The sequence below is a fragment of the Felis catus genome, chromosome B4, assembly GCF_018350175.1.
Source record: "Felis catus isolate Fca126 chromosome B4, F.catus_Fca126_mat1.0, whole genome shotgun sequence".
Lineage (NCBI taxonomy): Eukaryota > Metazoa > Chordata > Mammalia > Carnivora > Felidae > Felis > Felis catus.
Window position 1 is genome coordinate 117761196 of NC_058374.1, and position 18699 is coordinate 117779894.

Here is an 18699-nt window from a genome sequence, read left to right on the forward strand (position 1 = left end):
TAGAATTTTGGAAAATTTCTATTTGTTACCATGAGCTTGACAGTTTTCTAATGCTTACATAGTTCTGATGAGATTGGGAGTCATTAATATTAACAAGCATCATTTTTTTTTAAACTGTATAATGAAATGTTTCAACATTAAGGGGATTTGCATAACTCAGGGAGTTGTTATATTCCAAATCACCAGTGGATATTGTTCCAAAATCCTGGTTAACAAGATAGACCAATAGGTTTTAATGTACCAGAGTAGGAAATAGCATCAGTGTGTGGTATTAACTTTCACATTGCAAGAAACTTTTAAGAAACTATCACTTGTCACATTTTGGTGTAGTATCAAAGAATATTCACAATTGTTTTAAGAGAATATAATACTCTTCCTATTTCCAACAACTACCTCTGTGAGACCTAGTCTTCTTCATATACTTCAACCAAAACAGTATGTCATAACTTGAGGCGCCTGGGCGGCTCAGTTGGTTAAGCATCTGATTTCGGCTCAAGTTGTGATCTCACAGTTCATGAGTTTGGGCCCTGCCTCAGTGGGGAGGAACTAGCTTCGCATCCTCTGTCCCCTTTGCTATCTTCCCCTCCCCCACTTGTTCCCTCTCTCTCTCTCTCTCTCTCTCTCAAAAATAAATATTAAAAAAACCCACCAATATGTCATAGCAGACAAAAGAAGGAGATATGAAAGTCTTCTATTAGGTAGATTTTCTCTTATTAAGCCAGACATTAAAGAGATTTGCAAAAATACAAAATAATGGCATTCTTCTTGCTAATTTTTGTTGTTGTTTGGAAAATATAGCTGTCTTAATAAAAATGCATTATTGATGTTAACATGTAATGGGTTTATTGTTTGTATTTTAAAATGAATTAATAAATATTAGCAGAGTTAAAAATTTGTCAGCTTAAGTTCTAATATGATAAGTATTGATGGAAGTCTGGGAATTCTCAATAATTTTTAAGGGTATAAGTGAGTGCTGAGAGGGGAAAAAAAGCTTGAGACACACTGATTTAGAGTATTGTTATATTAAAAAAATAATGTATGGTTATATTTATAGCTATCTTTGAGAATACAGTGGTAGCTGATTAATGGTAAATAGAATTAGCATAATAATATATCATCTTCCCTCTTGAAGTTTGAAGAGAAGGAAACTTTACTATGTGATTTCTTATAGAAAGCATATGATTTGTATATATAGAAATACATCATCTCCCTCTCTATCTACAAAATATGTGACTATATGATTTCCTGTAGAAGAATGTAGAACTCTTTTCTCCAAACTGTTTCAGGGATCACCAGCAGCCCTAGAAAATATTTACCACTTACCTTCATTCATCCCCCTGCCCTCTGCATGAGGGCATGGAGGATATGAGTGATTTTTTGTTTCTTTAGGGAGGAAGAAGGAAACAAGAAACTAAAAATTACAAAATGGCCACAGAAAGTAGTGTCATAATAGAACTTTAATTTGAAGGCCAGATAGACGTATGCAAATGATATGCAAGTATATCAGAATCACTCCTATTTTAAATACAGGAACCTGACCCTTGGGACAAAACCTGCAAAAACTTTGATGTTGTTGCCTTTTTGCAGCAGAGTTGTCATTTGGGGAAGCCTACTGTCAAGATGAATGAGTTTCTCCTATGTGAACTTTACCCCCCACGAGCTTCTGTTTGGGCGCTGCTGAGAGTGTTGGACAGTCCCTTTCCCAAATGATGGTTAGCTTGACATTTTATGATACTTCTAATAAAATTATGTGTCAAGGAAATTGAAAGGCACATTCCCCAGGGTGACAGGTAGAGTGAGCTGCATGGATTTTATGAGAACAAACTGACCATTTTTGTCATGAATGTTAATAAGAAGTAAATGGGATCAAAGTTATTCAAACTGTATTTCTGCTTCTTTTAGGGCTGCCTCTCTCAGAGTCCTGTCTTTTTTTTTTTTTAAATAAGTTTTCCTTTCTATTTAATTTAGTGTCTAAATGGGATACCATTTGAGCCTTTTAATTTTGTGTCAGAATGAAACTTCCTTCCTTGGGGATTTTAGAGTGTTTATAGTGAGTGATCCTACTCTTTCTGTCTCTGCGGTGGAGCACAGACTAGAAACTTTCCATTGTGTATCTATGCAGTGCCAGGTGGATTAGGACACACTAGTACCGTTTATATTTTATTCATTAAGTTTTGGGGTTAGCAAGATCCCAAACCTCATACCTCATTTGGCTTGAAGTCAGCATTTCGTCTTCGGAATCACAAGGGTGGGATGGGCACCTCTGTCTCCTCCCAGGGCCCTCTACTGGCCATCCTTGCTAGCCTTGAAGGCTGCTCAGTAACCAAGGTGCCTTAGAAACTCTTAAGGATCCTTGAGTGGGGAGGGGTGTCAGGGAGAGGAATTTTCATTCCTATACACGTACTGAATCTGTGTCACATTTTGTGTTGATTTCTTGCTTGTTTGTTTAGTTTTATTTTAAAGAAAAACAGTTAAGTTATATAGTCATGAACAATACCTTAGGAAATATTCTACAAATATCTAAACCATTTTAACAAGTCAGTAGCATCTTGGGAATTTAAAATTCAATAATCACAGAAAGCTTTATATTCTGGTTACTAACTTAGAAAAAAAATCAATTTGGTTACCCCTCATATTCCCTGGCCTACTCAGTCTACCTAGTGAGAACAACTCACATGTATTGAGCATGGTCTATTTGGTAAGCACTCCTATTTGCTAATAAGTTCACCCCACTCTTACTAGAATACCAATTTATGAGGGCAGGGACTGTATCCATAGCCCCTAGATTTGTTCCTTGCCCATAGGAGGTACTCCTATGTGTGTGTATTTTTGAACAAATGAAAGAATAAATAGCTCATTCAATCTTTACAATGATCCCATTTCATGAAGTCTGCTAAGTAGAATGTAAGGCAAGAGGCATTAAAGTGGACACAGAGAGCCTTTGCATGGATAAAAGGTACAGTCAACAATGAGTACGTAGCAGTCATAAACATGGCACCAATAACTGTACCAAAATAACAAAACCAAACTTATTAGAACTGTGGAAAGACCGAGGTCATGCTGTAGGCAACAGTTTAGAGGGCAGGCACGGGAGCCAGCTGCCTGGGTTCTAATCCCGCCCCCTTCTTTCTAGTTGTGTCATCTTAGGCAAGTCATTTAACATTTCTGTCTCCATTTCCTAATGTATAAAATAGTGATGATAATAGTAGGATTAAAATTGTGATGATAATCCTTGTAGGATTTCGGAGGGGATTGAGTAAATTAATTCACCCAAAGCACTTAACACAGCACCCGACAGGTGGTAAACACTCGGTAAATACCAGTTATTGTTTTTTAAAGGATTCTGGAGAAAAAAAAGAAAAGAGAGAAAGTCTCTTGGCAGAGTGTGTGTGTTAGCACAATGTTTTCAGCTTTTAATACAACAAGTTGACAAAAAAGAAGATTTAAAAATAAAATTTAAACGTTGAGCATATGTACACACTCTAGGACCCTACAAGCAGAGACTATACCTCCCCAGAAGCATGCTGGACATGGATAAAGCTGACCTATACTAGGCCAGAAACCTAACTGACCCACGGTCCACGGACATGGGAGGCCTCTGGAACGTATATGGAAGAAAATGGTTTGATCTGATTTACCTCTTGATGAGGTCGCTGTGACTGCTGTGTGGAGAACAGGGCTGCAGGAACACGAGCCAGAGCGGGAGGCTGGTCAGGAAGCTCCCAGTCATGCAGCCTGGAGAGGATGGTGGCATGGATGAAAGCACTAGCAAAAAAAAAAAAAAAAGAAAAAAAAATTAAAAAAAAAAAAAAAAAAGGGGGCGCCTGGGTGGCGCAGTCGGTTAAGCGTCCGACTTCAGCCAGGTCACGATCTCACGGTCCGTGAGTTCGAGCCCCGCGTCCGGCTCTGGGCTGATGGCTCAGAGCCCGGAGCCTGTTTCCGATTCTGTGTCTCCCTCTCTCTCTGCCCCTCCCCCGTTCATGCTCTGTCTCTCTCTGTCCCAAAAATAAATAAACGTTGAAAAAAAAATTTAAAAAAAAAGAAAGCGCTAGCACTGGAGGAGGTGAGGAGCACCTCACCACCTCACCTGGCTGGTATCTGTGTTTTGAAGGCGAAGCTGACAGAACTTACTGATGGATAGAACATAGAATGTGAGTCGGTGAGGAAGCAGTAGCGATTCTGGGCTCTGCTTCTGTGTTGGAAGATGAAGGAAGAGGAACGGGTTTGGCATAGGAGGAAGAAGCCAGGGGATCTGCTTTTAACCTGTTCTATCAGTTTCCTAGTTCTGCCATGACAGAGCACCAAAAACTCAGTGGCTTCAAACAACAGAATTTTATTGTCTCACACAGTTCTGGAGTCCATGCTCTAAAATCAATGTTCTTGGGCCATGTTCTATCTGAAGGCTCTAGAGGAGAAGCCTGCCTTGCTTCTTGTAGCTTCTGGTATTTGCCAGCAGTCCTTGGCATTTGTTGGTTTATAAAGGCACCACTCTAGGCATGCCTGTCTTCTCCCCGTGTGTCTGCATGTCACCTTCCCTCTGTGCATGTCTGTCTCTCCAAATTTTCCTTTTTATAGGGACAGCAGTCATATTGGGATAGGGTCCACCCAAATGGCCTCATTTTAACTTGATTACTTCAGAATACTACCATTCTGAGGTACTGAGGATTAGAACATCAACACAATTTTTATTTTGAGGGGACACAATTCAACTCATAACACCTGTTAAATGTTATTGTCTATTAACCATTCAAGTGAGAGCTTAGATAGATGGGTATATTGTCCATTTGGCTTCCACCCAGTCTTTCCATGTTATATAATAATGTTACGATAAGCATTTTCAGGTATATAGATTGTTCTGCATTTTGAATTTCATTTTGGAATAGATTTTTAGAAGCCTCTTGATATACATTAAGACATTTTGAAGAAGTGTGACATCAATTACAATTTTATCATTCTATAGAGGAGGAGAATATGATCGTTTAAAGCGCAGACAAATGTATGAAGCAACAGGAAATAAGGACAATTCCTATCTCCTGGCTTCTGTTTTCTTAACTTAGTATGTTTGCCTTCTGGTTCCGCTAGACACTGAGTAAGTAATAATTTAGCTTAAGAGTTTCCAAGTGTATAGCCTTAAGTAACAAAGTTCTATGACCTCAAAAAGCAGAGAATTACATTCTGATACATATAAAATACTTATGTGCTCATTTTATTAATGAGATTGCCAGAACTAATAAGGTTTAAAATATATTTTCTATTTTAGTGCTGCAATAGTATTTTCTACGCTTAGACTTCTCCAGGATTCAAAACTTTTTAAAAAGAAGGTAGTACAAGATGACACAGAGAATTCCATCTCTCTGGGAGCTTCTGTATGTATGAATTTAATTAATGTCTATCTTTACAATATTTACTATATAATAACTGTTGGCATGCTAAGAAAGTGTCTAATTACTTGGATGAAATAAAGGCGTAACATAGAGAAAACACTGGATTCAGAGTAAGGAGATAAATGTTCAAGCCCCATTTTATGCCCTTTTTTTTTATTGGCATACCTTAGGCAAGTCCCTTAAACTTTAAAACATTCTTTGATTAAAAATTTTAAGTTTTAATTTAAATCCCATTTGTGAGCTGATGGAACTGAATGTAATAATCACTGAGGTCCCACCAGATACATTTTTCCAGTATTCGAGATCTGATTTCTTTAGCAAATAAAGTTGTTTCACTTTATTTTGCTCCTGATTTCACTTTTGAATTTTTTACTTTGGCATCAACAGTAGATACCTGTGTTATTTCCTACCCTGGATTTCTCATAGTTAGATTCTTCCGCATTTTAAGCTCTGAAATCTCTTTGACAACTGGTGTCACAAATTCTTTGAAATTTTATTGGATTTTGATAAGACCAAGTAATTTAATGATAGAGGATTGTTTAGGGTTAAAACATAAAGATTCATCACACAGAATCCTTGCTCATTATTTTAAGCTTTACTAATAAAATTGCTAATATCTAGTGTCATTACAAATAAGCAAAACTAATTATCCTAAATAGAAACTCATTTCTTACTATATTAAAAGCAATAAAAATGCTAAAAAGCAATCTAATTCAAAAATTGACTGAGAGGAATGGTTGTCATTTGGGGGCTATTTTGCCTCCCAGGGGTGATTTGGCAGTATCCGGAGACATTTTGGTTGTTAGAAGGAGAGAGGGTGCTACTGGCATCTAGTGCATAGAGGTCAGGGATGCCCTAGACACATAATGCACAGGACAGTCCCCCACAGCCACCAGCAGTGCTGAGGTCTAGAAATCCTGTTTTAGATGAAGGTGACTTGGCTGTCTAATAGTAACAGGAAATGTAGGCACTGAGAGATGAAGGTATGGGGATAGGCATTTTTTCCTGTATTGCTAAACTAGACTCCTCAAGTTCTTGGTGTGCCCCTTCCAGTCACCATCCTGCCTTGAAGGCTCTGTTCACTTCTTACTCTGTTCCCAGGCCAGGCTCCCCCTACTCTTCTGTGCCTCCCACCTGGCTATCCACATTCCAGCCCCTCCTCAGTCTTGCTGGCCACTCCTTGATATTAGGTGTTGCTGATTGATTGGAGCTGTCAGAGATGCATAGCAGGAAATTCCTAGAACAAATGGACATTGTTCTAGATGGTTTTAAGGTTCCCAAGTGTCTAAAATGGATTCCTCCTATTAGAAAAAGCTCCCCTTGTCCTTCCCTCTCAGTAGCTCTGGACATTAGCCACCTCCTTGTAAAAGGCGAAAGATTTATACGATCTGAAGAGAGACCAGAGTATTGGCCACCCCTTGTAAAGTGCAGTAACGAAGATGGTAAATCAATTATGATACACATTTGGAATGTGAGCGGCATATAATAGTGTGGCACAATTGATTAAGACAGGGAGCTCTAAATTCAGGATGCAAGTTTGAATCCCACCTCTGCCAAAATGTAATGGAGTTTAAGCAGATAGTTAACCTTTCTAGGTCTCAGTTCTCCCATCTGTAAGACAGAAAAAAATAATAACCCCTCTTTGGCTTTTCAGGAGGATTAAATAAGATAATGTGTGTAAGGCATTTGACACAGTACCTGGAATATAATAAGTACTCAATATATTATTTATTATTCCTCAGCCATTAAAATGATGTTCACAAAATTTCTGAAGACCTAGATACTGCTGATAATATCATTTGCAATGAAAAATTCAGAGTGCAAAACTATTTTCTATAATGGGTATAGAAAGAAAGAGAAAAGCTGAAAAGCAGTATTCCAAATGTTAATAGAGCATGGCGGGATTATGAATCATTTTATTTGTTTTGTGTGTGTGTGTGTGTGTGTGTGTGTGTGTGTATTTTTTCCATTTTATAGAATATGCAAGACAAATTTTCCAAAATTAAAAAGTTAATATTAAATGATATCAGATGCTTCTCTTAACTTTCATTTAGCATTTAGGCAAAAACTTTGAAATTACTAGATGGCAAGATAACAATCATTTTAATATTGTTTAGGCCACTGAAAATAAAGATGATGGTGAGTTTCTAGATCCTACTTCCCTAAATTCTCGAGAACATTTCAACATCCATCTGTGGTTGAGATGCCGCCTAGCATTGGTGACCGCCTTTGTTGCACAGATTCACGGCGTTGGAATTGTGACAGGTACAAATATCCTGTTTTCTTAATAAAAGTTTTCCTAAACATTAATTTTACTTAGGTAATGGAGGTTTTATTGGGATACATTCGATTATAACATTCACATTTTCCAACTTTATAGCTTGATCTGTTTCCAGAATAAGAGAATTCATGTTATAAAAATAGTCATTTCCGTAACACTGAAAATGGCCTCTGTGTTTCTGATGTATGCAAAACAGGCAAGGAGATTTCAAAATACCAACATGCAAGTCTTCTTGTCATTCAGGGAGGCAGCGTAGTGTAGGGGGCTCGAACACAGATTCCGTCGCTGGGTACCTGACTTAGGTTCAAATATTTGGTCCACCACTTCCTCCTTGGTCAACTCTCTTAATCCCCCTATGCCTCAGTTTCTTCCTCTGGTAACAATGGAAATTATTGTACCTACTTCATAGGGTTATTGTCAGTCTTAAATGGTTAAATTTATAAAGTTTTAGATCATAGCCTGGTGCATATACATGTCAGTTTTTACAGTGATTAAGAATTATCTGTTTGTAAATCTATCTATCCAGCCATCTCTATCCATCTCTCACATTAAATATTTTTCATGTAGCATTATTACTTTTGTAGCATTGGAATACCCTAAAGTACTTTCCCCCAAATTGCAGCACATTTTTTTTAATGTTTCATGTAGAGTCTGTTTTCTGTCTTTATATCTTTCTATTCTTCTCTAGTATACAATATTCCTGTGATGAATATTGGGGGACTTATGCGTATGTGCTTTCTTACTTTCCCAGTGCATTTTAAATAACTGCATTTATTCACTTTAGAAAACAATATGACAGATTACGTCAGCCTCATCAACGAAGGGTGCATGGAAGCAAAAAGTGCAGGCGACAGGGAGCTACAAGCTGAATTCTTGATGCAAGCTGTAATCATTGGCCTACAAGAAAAGCATTTAAAGGCAGACATCATAACAAACCTTCAGGTAGGAAGGAGACCTCATTCACATTGATATTCACCTACTGATTCTGATTGAACAAAAGGAGAGAATTTTAAATCCCATTAGATGCTGAATGCACAACAGTTTGGCCAGCTCTTGTTTCAGTGGATTGGAAACAGGACTATCAAAAGCAATAATTTTATTTTAATAGGCTGTAATACATTTGCTTGAAGAAAGTGAATTTATTTCCCCTCGATCTCATTTAACCCTGGTGAGAAGCATGCTTTTGCTGGATGACTTAACAAAAGCTGAGAAATTCAAGGAAACTCCTTCTTCAAAAACAGAAAAAATATGTTTGTTGACTCAGGCTCACAACATTCTTATTGAACAGGTGGGTGCTCTTTTGTGTCCTCAAGACTTAGACATTGACTTTTCCATCCTCTTATTCAAAACCACATTAGCTAGTCACTAATACAGTGTTCCTTTCACAGATGCTAACTTTCGGAGAAACGATTGAATTTCCTTTATCAAACACTGACTCTGCAAGTCCATCGCAGCCTTTGAAAAATATCTATCTTCCCCATGTCATGTTATTGGCCAAAACAAAAATGAGGATTGGTAAGAATGCTTTAACATATATTATACTCAAGTCACTGATGAGAAATTGTCATTTTCAGGCAGGCTATCCTAGGAGTACATTCAAATGGGGCAATATTTATGAATACTCGGGCTCCATTTATTTTAATGAATAGTTTTTGATTATTTACTGTGTGCCAGATTCCGGGTGAGGTCCTGGGAAATTACTGGAGGTTAAACAGGTACAGTCACTGATCTTCATGTGGGAGGTAGAAATAAGCAAGTAAACAAACCATATGGAGAAGTGCATATTATAAATATTGTATAAAATCTTTTAATGTTTATAAAATATCCCCCTTATAAAATTTAATAGAGATAAATATTGTATATAATAAAATATATATTTGACAAGTACCAGGCAGAAAATGAGTAAGGGTACAGAAAGCTTTGTATGATAATGCATTACATATAGGTATGCAATTATAAATTGTGATCCATTTTGTGAAAGATGTGGATGAGTTCTGCTGATAAAGAACAATGAAGGGAGGGGTGCCTGTTTAAGTAGAGTCATTGGTGAAGAGCTCTGTGTGGAAGTGGTATTTAACCCTAAACCTTAAATTGCAAGTGACTAGTTATGCACGATGGAGACAGAGAGAGCCGTGTTGTAGGTTCTGAGGTCAGGACAAGCTTGACCTGTTCTGGAAGTGCAGGAGACCAGGATAGCCTGATCAGAGTGGGCTAGGGGCAGCCTCATGGGAGGAAGTGAGCTGAAGAATCGATTGCAGGTTAGACTGGAGCCAGCTCTGACTGGACCTGATGGGAGCTGGTGGACCAGGAAGCAAGAGGCGTACAGCCCTCTGGAGCCAAAGTGGAGCTGACCAGTGCTGTCCTTCTCTGGAGCTTACAGATTGTGTCAGGCTTTCTCTAGGACACCGTCTCTGGCCTTTGACCCAAGGCTGACTGCCTCAAGCTCCCAGGCTTTTTGTCCAGCTCAGAGGGCAGGAAATCTTATAGCAGCTCTCTGTGTTCTAACCTATATTAATCATGCCTTTTTCTTTTCTGTATTTCTGATACTTTGACATCTGGGGTCCTGCTGACTAGGGAAGGACTTCCTGGGGCTAGCCAATGCCTAGAGATTACCAAACTACTATCCTGTGAGCATGCCCTTTAAATGGAGACTATTCCAGAGCCCATTCTCTGAACCTTTATTGGGCTCCCTTGTAGTCCTTTGCTGGGCTCTGACACTCTGAACCATTGTTTTCCTGCCCTAATCACCCCTGGGAGAGGTATCATCAGACTACTAGCTCAGTCCGCTGAAATTATTTTAGACTAGCTAATCCGAAACCTGCTTTGCCTGTTTACCCCAACCTACCCATCCCGTCCTACCACATCTAAAATAAAGATTCTTGTCCACATTTTCGCCTCGCTGCCTCTACTTCCTGAACAGCTTTTGGGCTTTTCTGTCTGGCCCGGTGTGATGTGGTGTGCCCCAGCTTCTTGGGAACTGTCGTAAACTATGTTTTCAGTGGCAGTTGTCTCCTGGCCTGTACAGTAATGAAACACACCTGGACAGTAAAGAAACCTACATTTTAAAACATACCCCTCACTTCCTGGTACCCATTTGCCTCCTGTACCAGTAGCTGCTCAGCTAAGGAGAGGCGGATGGTTGGACTACAGTGTGAAGGGAGGGCAAGAGAGCTGTGTGTGGTCAAACCATCATCATCATCTTCTCCCTTCTACCCCTCATGATTATTACTCATTATTATTTTATGTGATTCCTCATCATCATCATCAGAGATGAATTTTATTACTTTGGGTAAATTGTATCACCTCTATACTGTTGAGGCTCCTTATTTATGAGATTAGGCTGGCCTAACTGACCTCTAGACTTCCTTCCAGCAATCTGACCCCATAAGAGCTATTTTTGTATATTTTTAGTTCACAGTTTGTTATATTATCAGTATATTCAATTTCTACAAGAGCTTAAAGTACAGATTGTGTTAAATTGTGCAGATTGTGTGAAATCAAATGTATTCTCTGCTTTCCTGACTTCCTAATCCTGAAGATGTGTCACCACTCTGTGACAATAGTGCCACTGTTTTTTAGACTCACTTGAGGCAGAACAGCTTGCTTTCTGTTATATTATATTAAATACAGACCTAAAAAACAAAACCAAAAGCAGCTTTTCTGTCAAAACAACATCAGTTTCACAACTTCTTTTTCACAGAGTTGATGTTTATTGGAAAAAAGAGCACTTCAATATTATGAAGCATAAAATCATCTGATTTGATGCTTTCTCGACAGTTTTCCTTTATAGGGAGAGTATAGATTGCATCGCAAGAATAGAGCCATTTAAACAATTGTTTTTCCTTTGTGAAAGCCTCTGATGGAAAAAGGCATTCTGAGACTTTCATAAAACCAAAAATAAGCATCATGGTTATTTGAGATTATTTTTCCCACTAATGACTGAACCTCGAGCTTCTTTATGAGATTAAAAAATAGATTATTGATTGCTTATGTAATAGCAGTGAAGAAAGATGCAAGAGTGATGCTGGGGAGTGGGGATACAAGAGGGAGCCAGTGATCATCTCTGCCCTCAGACAGCCTGTCATCCTCTTAGGGGGAGAGAGAGAGAGAACTGTCAGTAATTTCTGTAACAAATCCCTTTATTGTTTCAATCGAAATCCAGAAGACAACGCAAGTGCTTTTATTATATATTAATACTTTATTATATATAACATAGATTTTATATATAGTACATATATGTCAGTGCCCAAATTACTTGAAGATAATTGATAATGTCGTATATGAATAAACAGCTCTAATATAATTTGAAACAATAAATGAGACATATAAAAGGCAGATGTGTTGAAAAATGAGGTTGCCTTGGACAAAATGCTACTAGCATACCCTTACCTGGGATCTACTCACGATTGGTAATTGTTGGGATTGAAGAGCATGGACTCTGGAGAAAGATTTCTGGTCTTACTCCGGTCTGGTCTTACTCTTGTCATAATTAGAGTGTGGGCCCTGGAGTCAGACTGCCTGGGTTCTAATCACAGCCCTGCTTCTTACAAGTCACATGACTTTGGGCATATAAAATAAAATAAAATAAAATAATCACTGTGCCGCTGCTTTGTCCTCTGTGAAGTGTACTAATGACATCCATTCAGAGTTGGGAGGATTACACGAGATAATGCTTAAGTCCTTGGGATGGTACCTGGATTGTAGGAATCACTTAATAAGCCTGAGCTCTTCTTTTTCTCTTTTCTCATTTTTGCCCAGTGCCTCTTATTTTATCCAGCATTCAGAAAATATTTGCTACGTGTCTGTCTGTCTGTCTGTGAGGGCACACAGATTACGTCTAATGCCTCTTCAACAATACAACAGTCCTTCATTATCTTAAATGATGACGGGACCACACAAGAAGTACAGCATGTGGCCCTTATCCAAATGGCTTTGGCATCTAGTTGCAGTGATAAAATATGCATAGCAAGCCACCACTAATAGAGCTGAATAGAAACAAAATTACTGCTTATTAATATATGCAAATTTTTACTGGGAAAAATATAAAGCTTCATAAGACTTACAGACGTTTTCCTACTAACAACCTCATGTTAGGAACACAGTTGTTCTGTAGAGCATCATGAAATGTTGGAGCTGAAAGAGACCTGAGAGATTATATCCATTTTAAAAATAAGAAAATGTTGAAATTTATCAAAGATAAAGTTTCTAAGTGCTACTGTTCAAGTTCATTGAAATATTTGAATATTGAGTTTAAAAAATATTTCTTAGATGCTAGAAAGTAAAGACTACTAGAGTTCTTAAGCAAACTTAATGTGAGAGAAATCTGGTAATGTGGAGGCTTGTTACAAACACCGTGTGTTTCATTCTTTCTTCGCCATCCGACTTGTTCCCTTTAGGACATACAGTGGCCAAACAAGTCTATTATACCAGTAAAAAGAAGGATCCCTCAAAGTGGTTACCTGCCCTTCATCTTTTTGAAATGGCACGGAAGCTCTGTAAGGTAGCAGCAGCAGCAGAACATGAGGTAGAGGCAGAAATTCTTTTTCAGAAAGGTAAGATGTACTTGGGGTCAGAACCGTGATAAAGTTTATGGGATTTTTTTTTTCTTATTAACAATGTGCTTCTTGAAAATCTGGTCACTGACTGTAAAAAAATACATATTTTATAAAGGGCTTAGTGATGACACAAAAGTGGTACCTTTGGCAAACATATCAAGAAAGGGGAAAAAGAGTACTACTACTTAGTCTCTTTTATAATTACAATTGACCCTCCTTAGACAAAGTTTTATGTTTGACTCAAAAATGTCAGCATCAGTCATTTAGCTATAAATAATGTTTCTTAAAGAATGCTTGGAAGGCATTTTTTATGCGTGATTTCATTCCTTAGCTAAGCATTTTAGTTAATTTCTATAAAAGATACATACCCACTTAAATAGCTGTAGCACACCTGTAATTATAAGCTATGTACGATATATTTGCATAATTACTGTGGCTACTTTGGGCATGACAAGAGTGACGGTGATGGTTGCTATCATTTGTTGATCGTCGACTAGATGCAAGGCCCTATAGTAGTCAGTGTGTAACCTCTCATATTGCCGATTCCTACAACAGTTCTACAGGGTATGCATGGCTAATCCTACTTGACAGATGAGGAAAATGAGGTACAGTCTGGTTAAGAAACCTTCTCTAAGTCAGCAGCTACTAAATGATAGTGCCCAGGCGTGAACCTAACCCTGGGAGGCTCTGTGCCCTGTCCACACACTAAATGAAAACCGAATTCTTTTTATAGCGATTATATGATTTTCCTTCCTTGCCCTTTGGCTACAAAAGTGCCATTCCACTGAACATTGTGGCTAACCATGGGGTCGAGAGCGGTGTGAACACTGAACTATTTGCCTCATTTGTGATGGTTTTCAAGTGTTTGCTGACTTTTTAGGATTTAGCAGAGATGTTTTCTATGAGATCTGCGATACTAGACAGAGATCCGCAATACTGTATCTGTAATACAAGAGGAAGAGGACATGGATGTAGACAAAGGGAATGGGCCCCACAGGAGGAAAGGGAGGTACAAAGTAAGGAAATATAAAAATAAGATGGTAAGAACATTTGTGTCTGGAAAGCCAAAGGAGGCTTTGACTCAGTGTTGCTAACTAAAGGCAGGATGAACCCGGAGACTCCTGGGGAAAGAAGTAAAAGATCTTGCACTATTGGCTGACCTTACAGCAAAAACAACAGACAGATGGGCAGGAAGGACAGCACATTCCAGTTTTCTGAAGTCCCAGCATGAAATATTTATTCTAAAGTTCTAAATGATAGAAAAAGGAAAAACCATTTGTGTACATATTTTTTTTTATTCTTTCAGGCAAAATAGAACGTCAAATATTGATGGAAGAGAAATCTCCAAGTTCACAACTTGAGAGTTTATTTGAAGCTGTACAACTAAGCTTGAGAAATGATCAAAACTCGGGGTAAAAAAAATCTTCCCAGTATTATAACATATTTTGGCTTAAGTCCCATGCTCTGCTAGTACATTGAACATTCAAGGCTGGGATGACTGGGAGACCATCTTCTTATGGCAGGACTAGTTCACTGGGGTCCATTGTCCACCAGATTTACTGACTTCCTTCCCAAGGTTGTTGCCCTTTGCTCTGACCCAAAGCCTCATTTACAGCAATGGTTGGTGATGGCAGTTATCATGGTGGCATACTGGACTGTGTATTGCTTCTAGTCTTTACTCACATCGATCTCCTATCTGTCCCAGGATTCCAGCAGCTTCCATGGATGTGAAATTGTATCTAGAAGGGATTTATGTGGATATTCACTCTGGTCAACAGGGCCAGGGATGGCCAACTTAATTCTATATAAAAATCGTCTTAAGATTGAGAATAAGCTGCCATTATTACAACTGTACTGATCTAAATAGCCCCAACTGACAGGTTTGATAGTGAATACACAGACCTCACCCATATCATACAACTGCTTTCTGCATTACTCCATGTCTCTTTCCATTTTCATTAGTATAGGAGGGTAGAAAAAGAGGTCTGATTTTCAAGGTAGGTTCCTTCAGTCCTGATTTTCACTTCTTTAGTGACTTGTGTGCTGGAATATTCTAGAATGGTATGGATGCTGGGCTTCAGAGCAGTCATGCCATGGAGTGTTGCCAGCACAGGACAAGGTAGAATTCTCAACTCTCTTCAAGAGCTTCCAATTTCAGTAGGGAGGAAGGTGCTGCTGTCTCTGCCAATGGTGCTGTGAAAAGAAGGTGTGTATTTGGGACAGATACTGGTTTTGTCTATTTTTACCTTTCATCAGCTCAGAAATTGTGGAAAATGATGCAAAATGATTATGAGTGGTGAAGCTATTTAATAAGTACAGTGTTCTATCATTTTAGGTTGATAAGAGACTCCTACTTAGAAATGGCCTTATTATTTTTACATATGAGGAAGCCAAAAAACAATCTTTCAACACCACCATTAACACTTAAGGTAATAAAATATTTTATTAGAAATCTTAAGTTAATTGCCTTTGTTAACTCTGTGCTATTGAAATAATGAGACTGATTTTTTATGTATGATTTGGAGAAATTCATTTATTACTTTATAGTCACACTCATGTTTAGATACTTCCCTGGATGTTTTTTGTTTTGTTTTGTTTTGTTTTTAATATGAAATTTATTGTCAAATTGGTTTCCATACAACACCCAGTGCTCCTTCCAACAGGTTCCCTCCTCAGTGCCCATCACCCACCTCCTCTCCCTCCCACTCCCATCAACCCTCAGTTTATTCTCAGTTTTTAAGAGTCTCTTATGGTTTGGCTCTCTCACTCTCTAACTTTTTTTTTCCTCCCCTCCCCCATGGTCTTCTGTTAAGTTTCTCAGGATCCACATAAGAGTGAAAACATATAGTATCTGTCTTTCTCTGTATGACTTATTTCACTTAGCATCACACTCTCCAGTTCCATCCACGTTGCTACAAAGGGCCATATTTCATTCTTTCTCATTGCCACGTAGTATTCCATTGTGTGTATAAACCACAATTTCTTTATCCATTCATCAGTTGATGGACATTTAGGCTCTTTTCATAATTTGGCTGTTGTTGAAAGTGCTGCTATAAACATTGGGGTACAAGTGCCCCCATGCATCAGCACTCGTGTATCCCTTGGGTAAATTCCTAGCAGTGCTATTGCTGGGTCATAGGGTAGATCTATTTTTAACTTTTTTGAGGAACCTCCACACTGTTTTCCAGAGTGGCTGCACCAGTTTGCATTCCTGCCAACAGTGCAAGAGGGTTTCCGTTTCTCCACATCCTCGCCAGCATCTATAGTCTCCTGATTTGTTCATTTTAGCCACTCTGACTGGCGTGAGGTGGTATCTCAGTGTGGTTTTGATTTGTATTTCCCTGATGAGGAGTGATGTTGAGCATCTTTTCATGTGCCTATTGTATATAAGGCTCTGGAAATAAGAGTTTCTGTGGACAGTTTTGCCTGTTAAAATGTAATACATGAAATGTAGGTGTATGTAAATACTCTAAGGTATTAGTGTTAATCAGGAAATTGTAGGAAATGGTATATTGGTTAAGCAGATGGACAAGTAAGATGTTCATTATTGATACGGCCTGCTAACATCACTTTTTGATAGAGTCATTCATTTATTCATCACATACCTATTGAACATTCACTCTGACCCAGACAGTATTCTGGAAGGTTATTAAGCAGTGATTAAGACAAACTTAGTCCTTGTTCTCGTGGAACTAGTTTTCAGTAGAGGGAGAGAGACAATAAACCAGTAAAGGAAAAAAGTAAGAGGAAGGAAGGGTGGGGGGGGGGGGGAAGAAAGGGAGAGAAAGAAGAGAAGGAAGGGGGGTTGGTTTAGGTAGTAAAATTGGAGATTAGGAAAGAACTTGGGTTGGTGGGATTGTGAATGATGCAGTGGCAAGAGGTGGGGTTTACTGGATGAGAAGGGGACCATGCAAATAGTTGCAGGGGCATGCACTTCTAGAGCGGTGCTTCCAAACCAAGGGGCAGAAGCATCTCTGGGGATCCTATGAAAATGCAGAGTCTGATTCAGTAAGTCAAGGATGGGGTCTGAGATTTGGCATTTCTGTTGGTCTGTGGGCCACATTTGAATTCCAGGGATCTAGACTGAGGGAGATCCTGTGGGCAGGATGTGGGTGCTTTGGAGATATATGAGGCCAGTAACTTTTAACTTTTAATTAATTTATTATTATTATGATTATTATTATTTTGTTTTAGAGAGAGAGACTGTGTGAGCAGGGGAGAGGAGCAGAGGGAGAGAGAGAAAGAGAGTAAGGGAGGGAGGGAGGGAGAAAGGAAGAATCTTAAGTAGGCTCCATGCTCAGCACTGTTCTTACATTATAGTTATTTAATGTTATTATGTATTCTTCATTTAATGCCTATTAGTATTCTTTCCAGAATTAAAATAGGTAAATTGCCCAAACTTACAGAGCCAGTAAGCCACAAGGGCTACCCCAAAGCCTAAGTGGCTTCATTACAGCTAATGACTAGGATTCTCATATTTTGGGAGAGGGCTGTATTGCTTAGATTATCCATAGGCGGCTTCTCCAGGTATCATCTACCTCCAGCCAATCTTAGCACTTGATCTAGGCTAGGCCACATTTACACGTTGTGTTTCCTGCTCTGGCATCAGTACTATTCACTGGCTTTCTTTTTCCTTGGGAGTCCTGTAGCCAGAAGTAAAACAAAGATATCTTTGTTATTGTTTGTTTTATTCTGCAGTCTTGTTGAAGATCAAGGAATTGGCCAAAATATGAGCATCAAAAAATTAGAACCAAGCAGTCTAATTGAACAGTTTTATCCATATTAGTTAAATATTAAGAATTAACTATTAATACTTATTTTAGCTATCTTTAAAAATGTAAAACAGGCAGATATTACATTGCCATTGGAGTTTCTTTCTGTTAATTTTTGTAGCATTGACTTTCTTATTTAAAAAATTGAACACACACACACGGTAAAAAAATATCTTCATTCATTGCTATTTTTGCTATTCTATGGAACTTTATGATTACATCATCCTTTAATAGTTCCCTAGTTAGAAAAGTGATAGCAAATACCTATCAGAAACCTTTAAGTAATATTCTTATTTCTGACATTCTCACACAATGTATTCAACTTATAAATCATCTATTAAAATGGCAAATACCATTTTAAGTAAATACTTTCCTAAAAATGCCATTTGTGTTTATTTTATTGTTATTCAAATCCAAGCTCAGTATAAAAAATTAGAAAAGATGAGAAAAATAAGCACCCTTAAGAGCCATAATAACCACTGTTAATAATTTTCTTTGCTTTTGTATACAGGGAATATATGTGTATACATATCTTTTTAAAAATAGGATCGTACTTTGCATACTATTTTGTAACCTCTACTTTTCTGTCTCTAGTATATTTGAACATCGTTTCATGTCAATACATCTAATACATACATTATTGTTCTTTATTTTTACATTATTATTCTTAATGGCTATATAGTGTTCCACTGAAATGTCATTTTCAG

At 38.1% G+C, this 18699-nt stretch overlaps 1 protein-coding gene across 17 annotated transcripts in view; it reads left to right on the plus strand.

Annotated features, from left to right (window-relative positions):
* Nucleotides 1–18699, plus strand: part of CFAP54 (cilia and flagella associated protein 54) — a 289781-nt gene that overhangs the window by 198329 nt on the left and 72753 nt on the right. For 15 of the 17 annotated variants that reach the window (XM_045062193.1, XM_045062194.1, XM_045062191.1 and 12 more), the window contains 8 exons: nucleotides 5261–5366; nucleotides 7502–7649; nucleotides 8450–8607; nucleotides 8774–8953; nucleotides 9054–9180; nucleotides 13062–13217; nucleotides 14527–14632; nucleotides 15556–15649. In XM_045062193.1, the coding sequence (XP_044918128.1) occupies nucleotides 5261–5366; nucleotides 7502–7649; nucleotides 8450–8607; nucleotides 8774–8953; nucleotides 9054–9180; nucleotides 13062–13217; nucleotides 14527–14632; nucleotides 15556–15649 (1075 nt within the window). Of the gene's footprint in view, nucleotides 1–5260; nucleotides 5367–7501; nucleotides 7650–8449; nucleotides 8608–8773; nucleotides 8954–9053; nucleotides 9181–13061; nucleotides 13218–14526; nucleotides 14633–15252; nucleotides 15427–15555; nucleotides 15650–18699 lie in introns of those variants that run through there. The other 2 variants (XR_006600984.1, XM_045062203.1) reach the window with 2 other exon arrangements.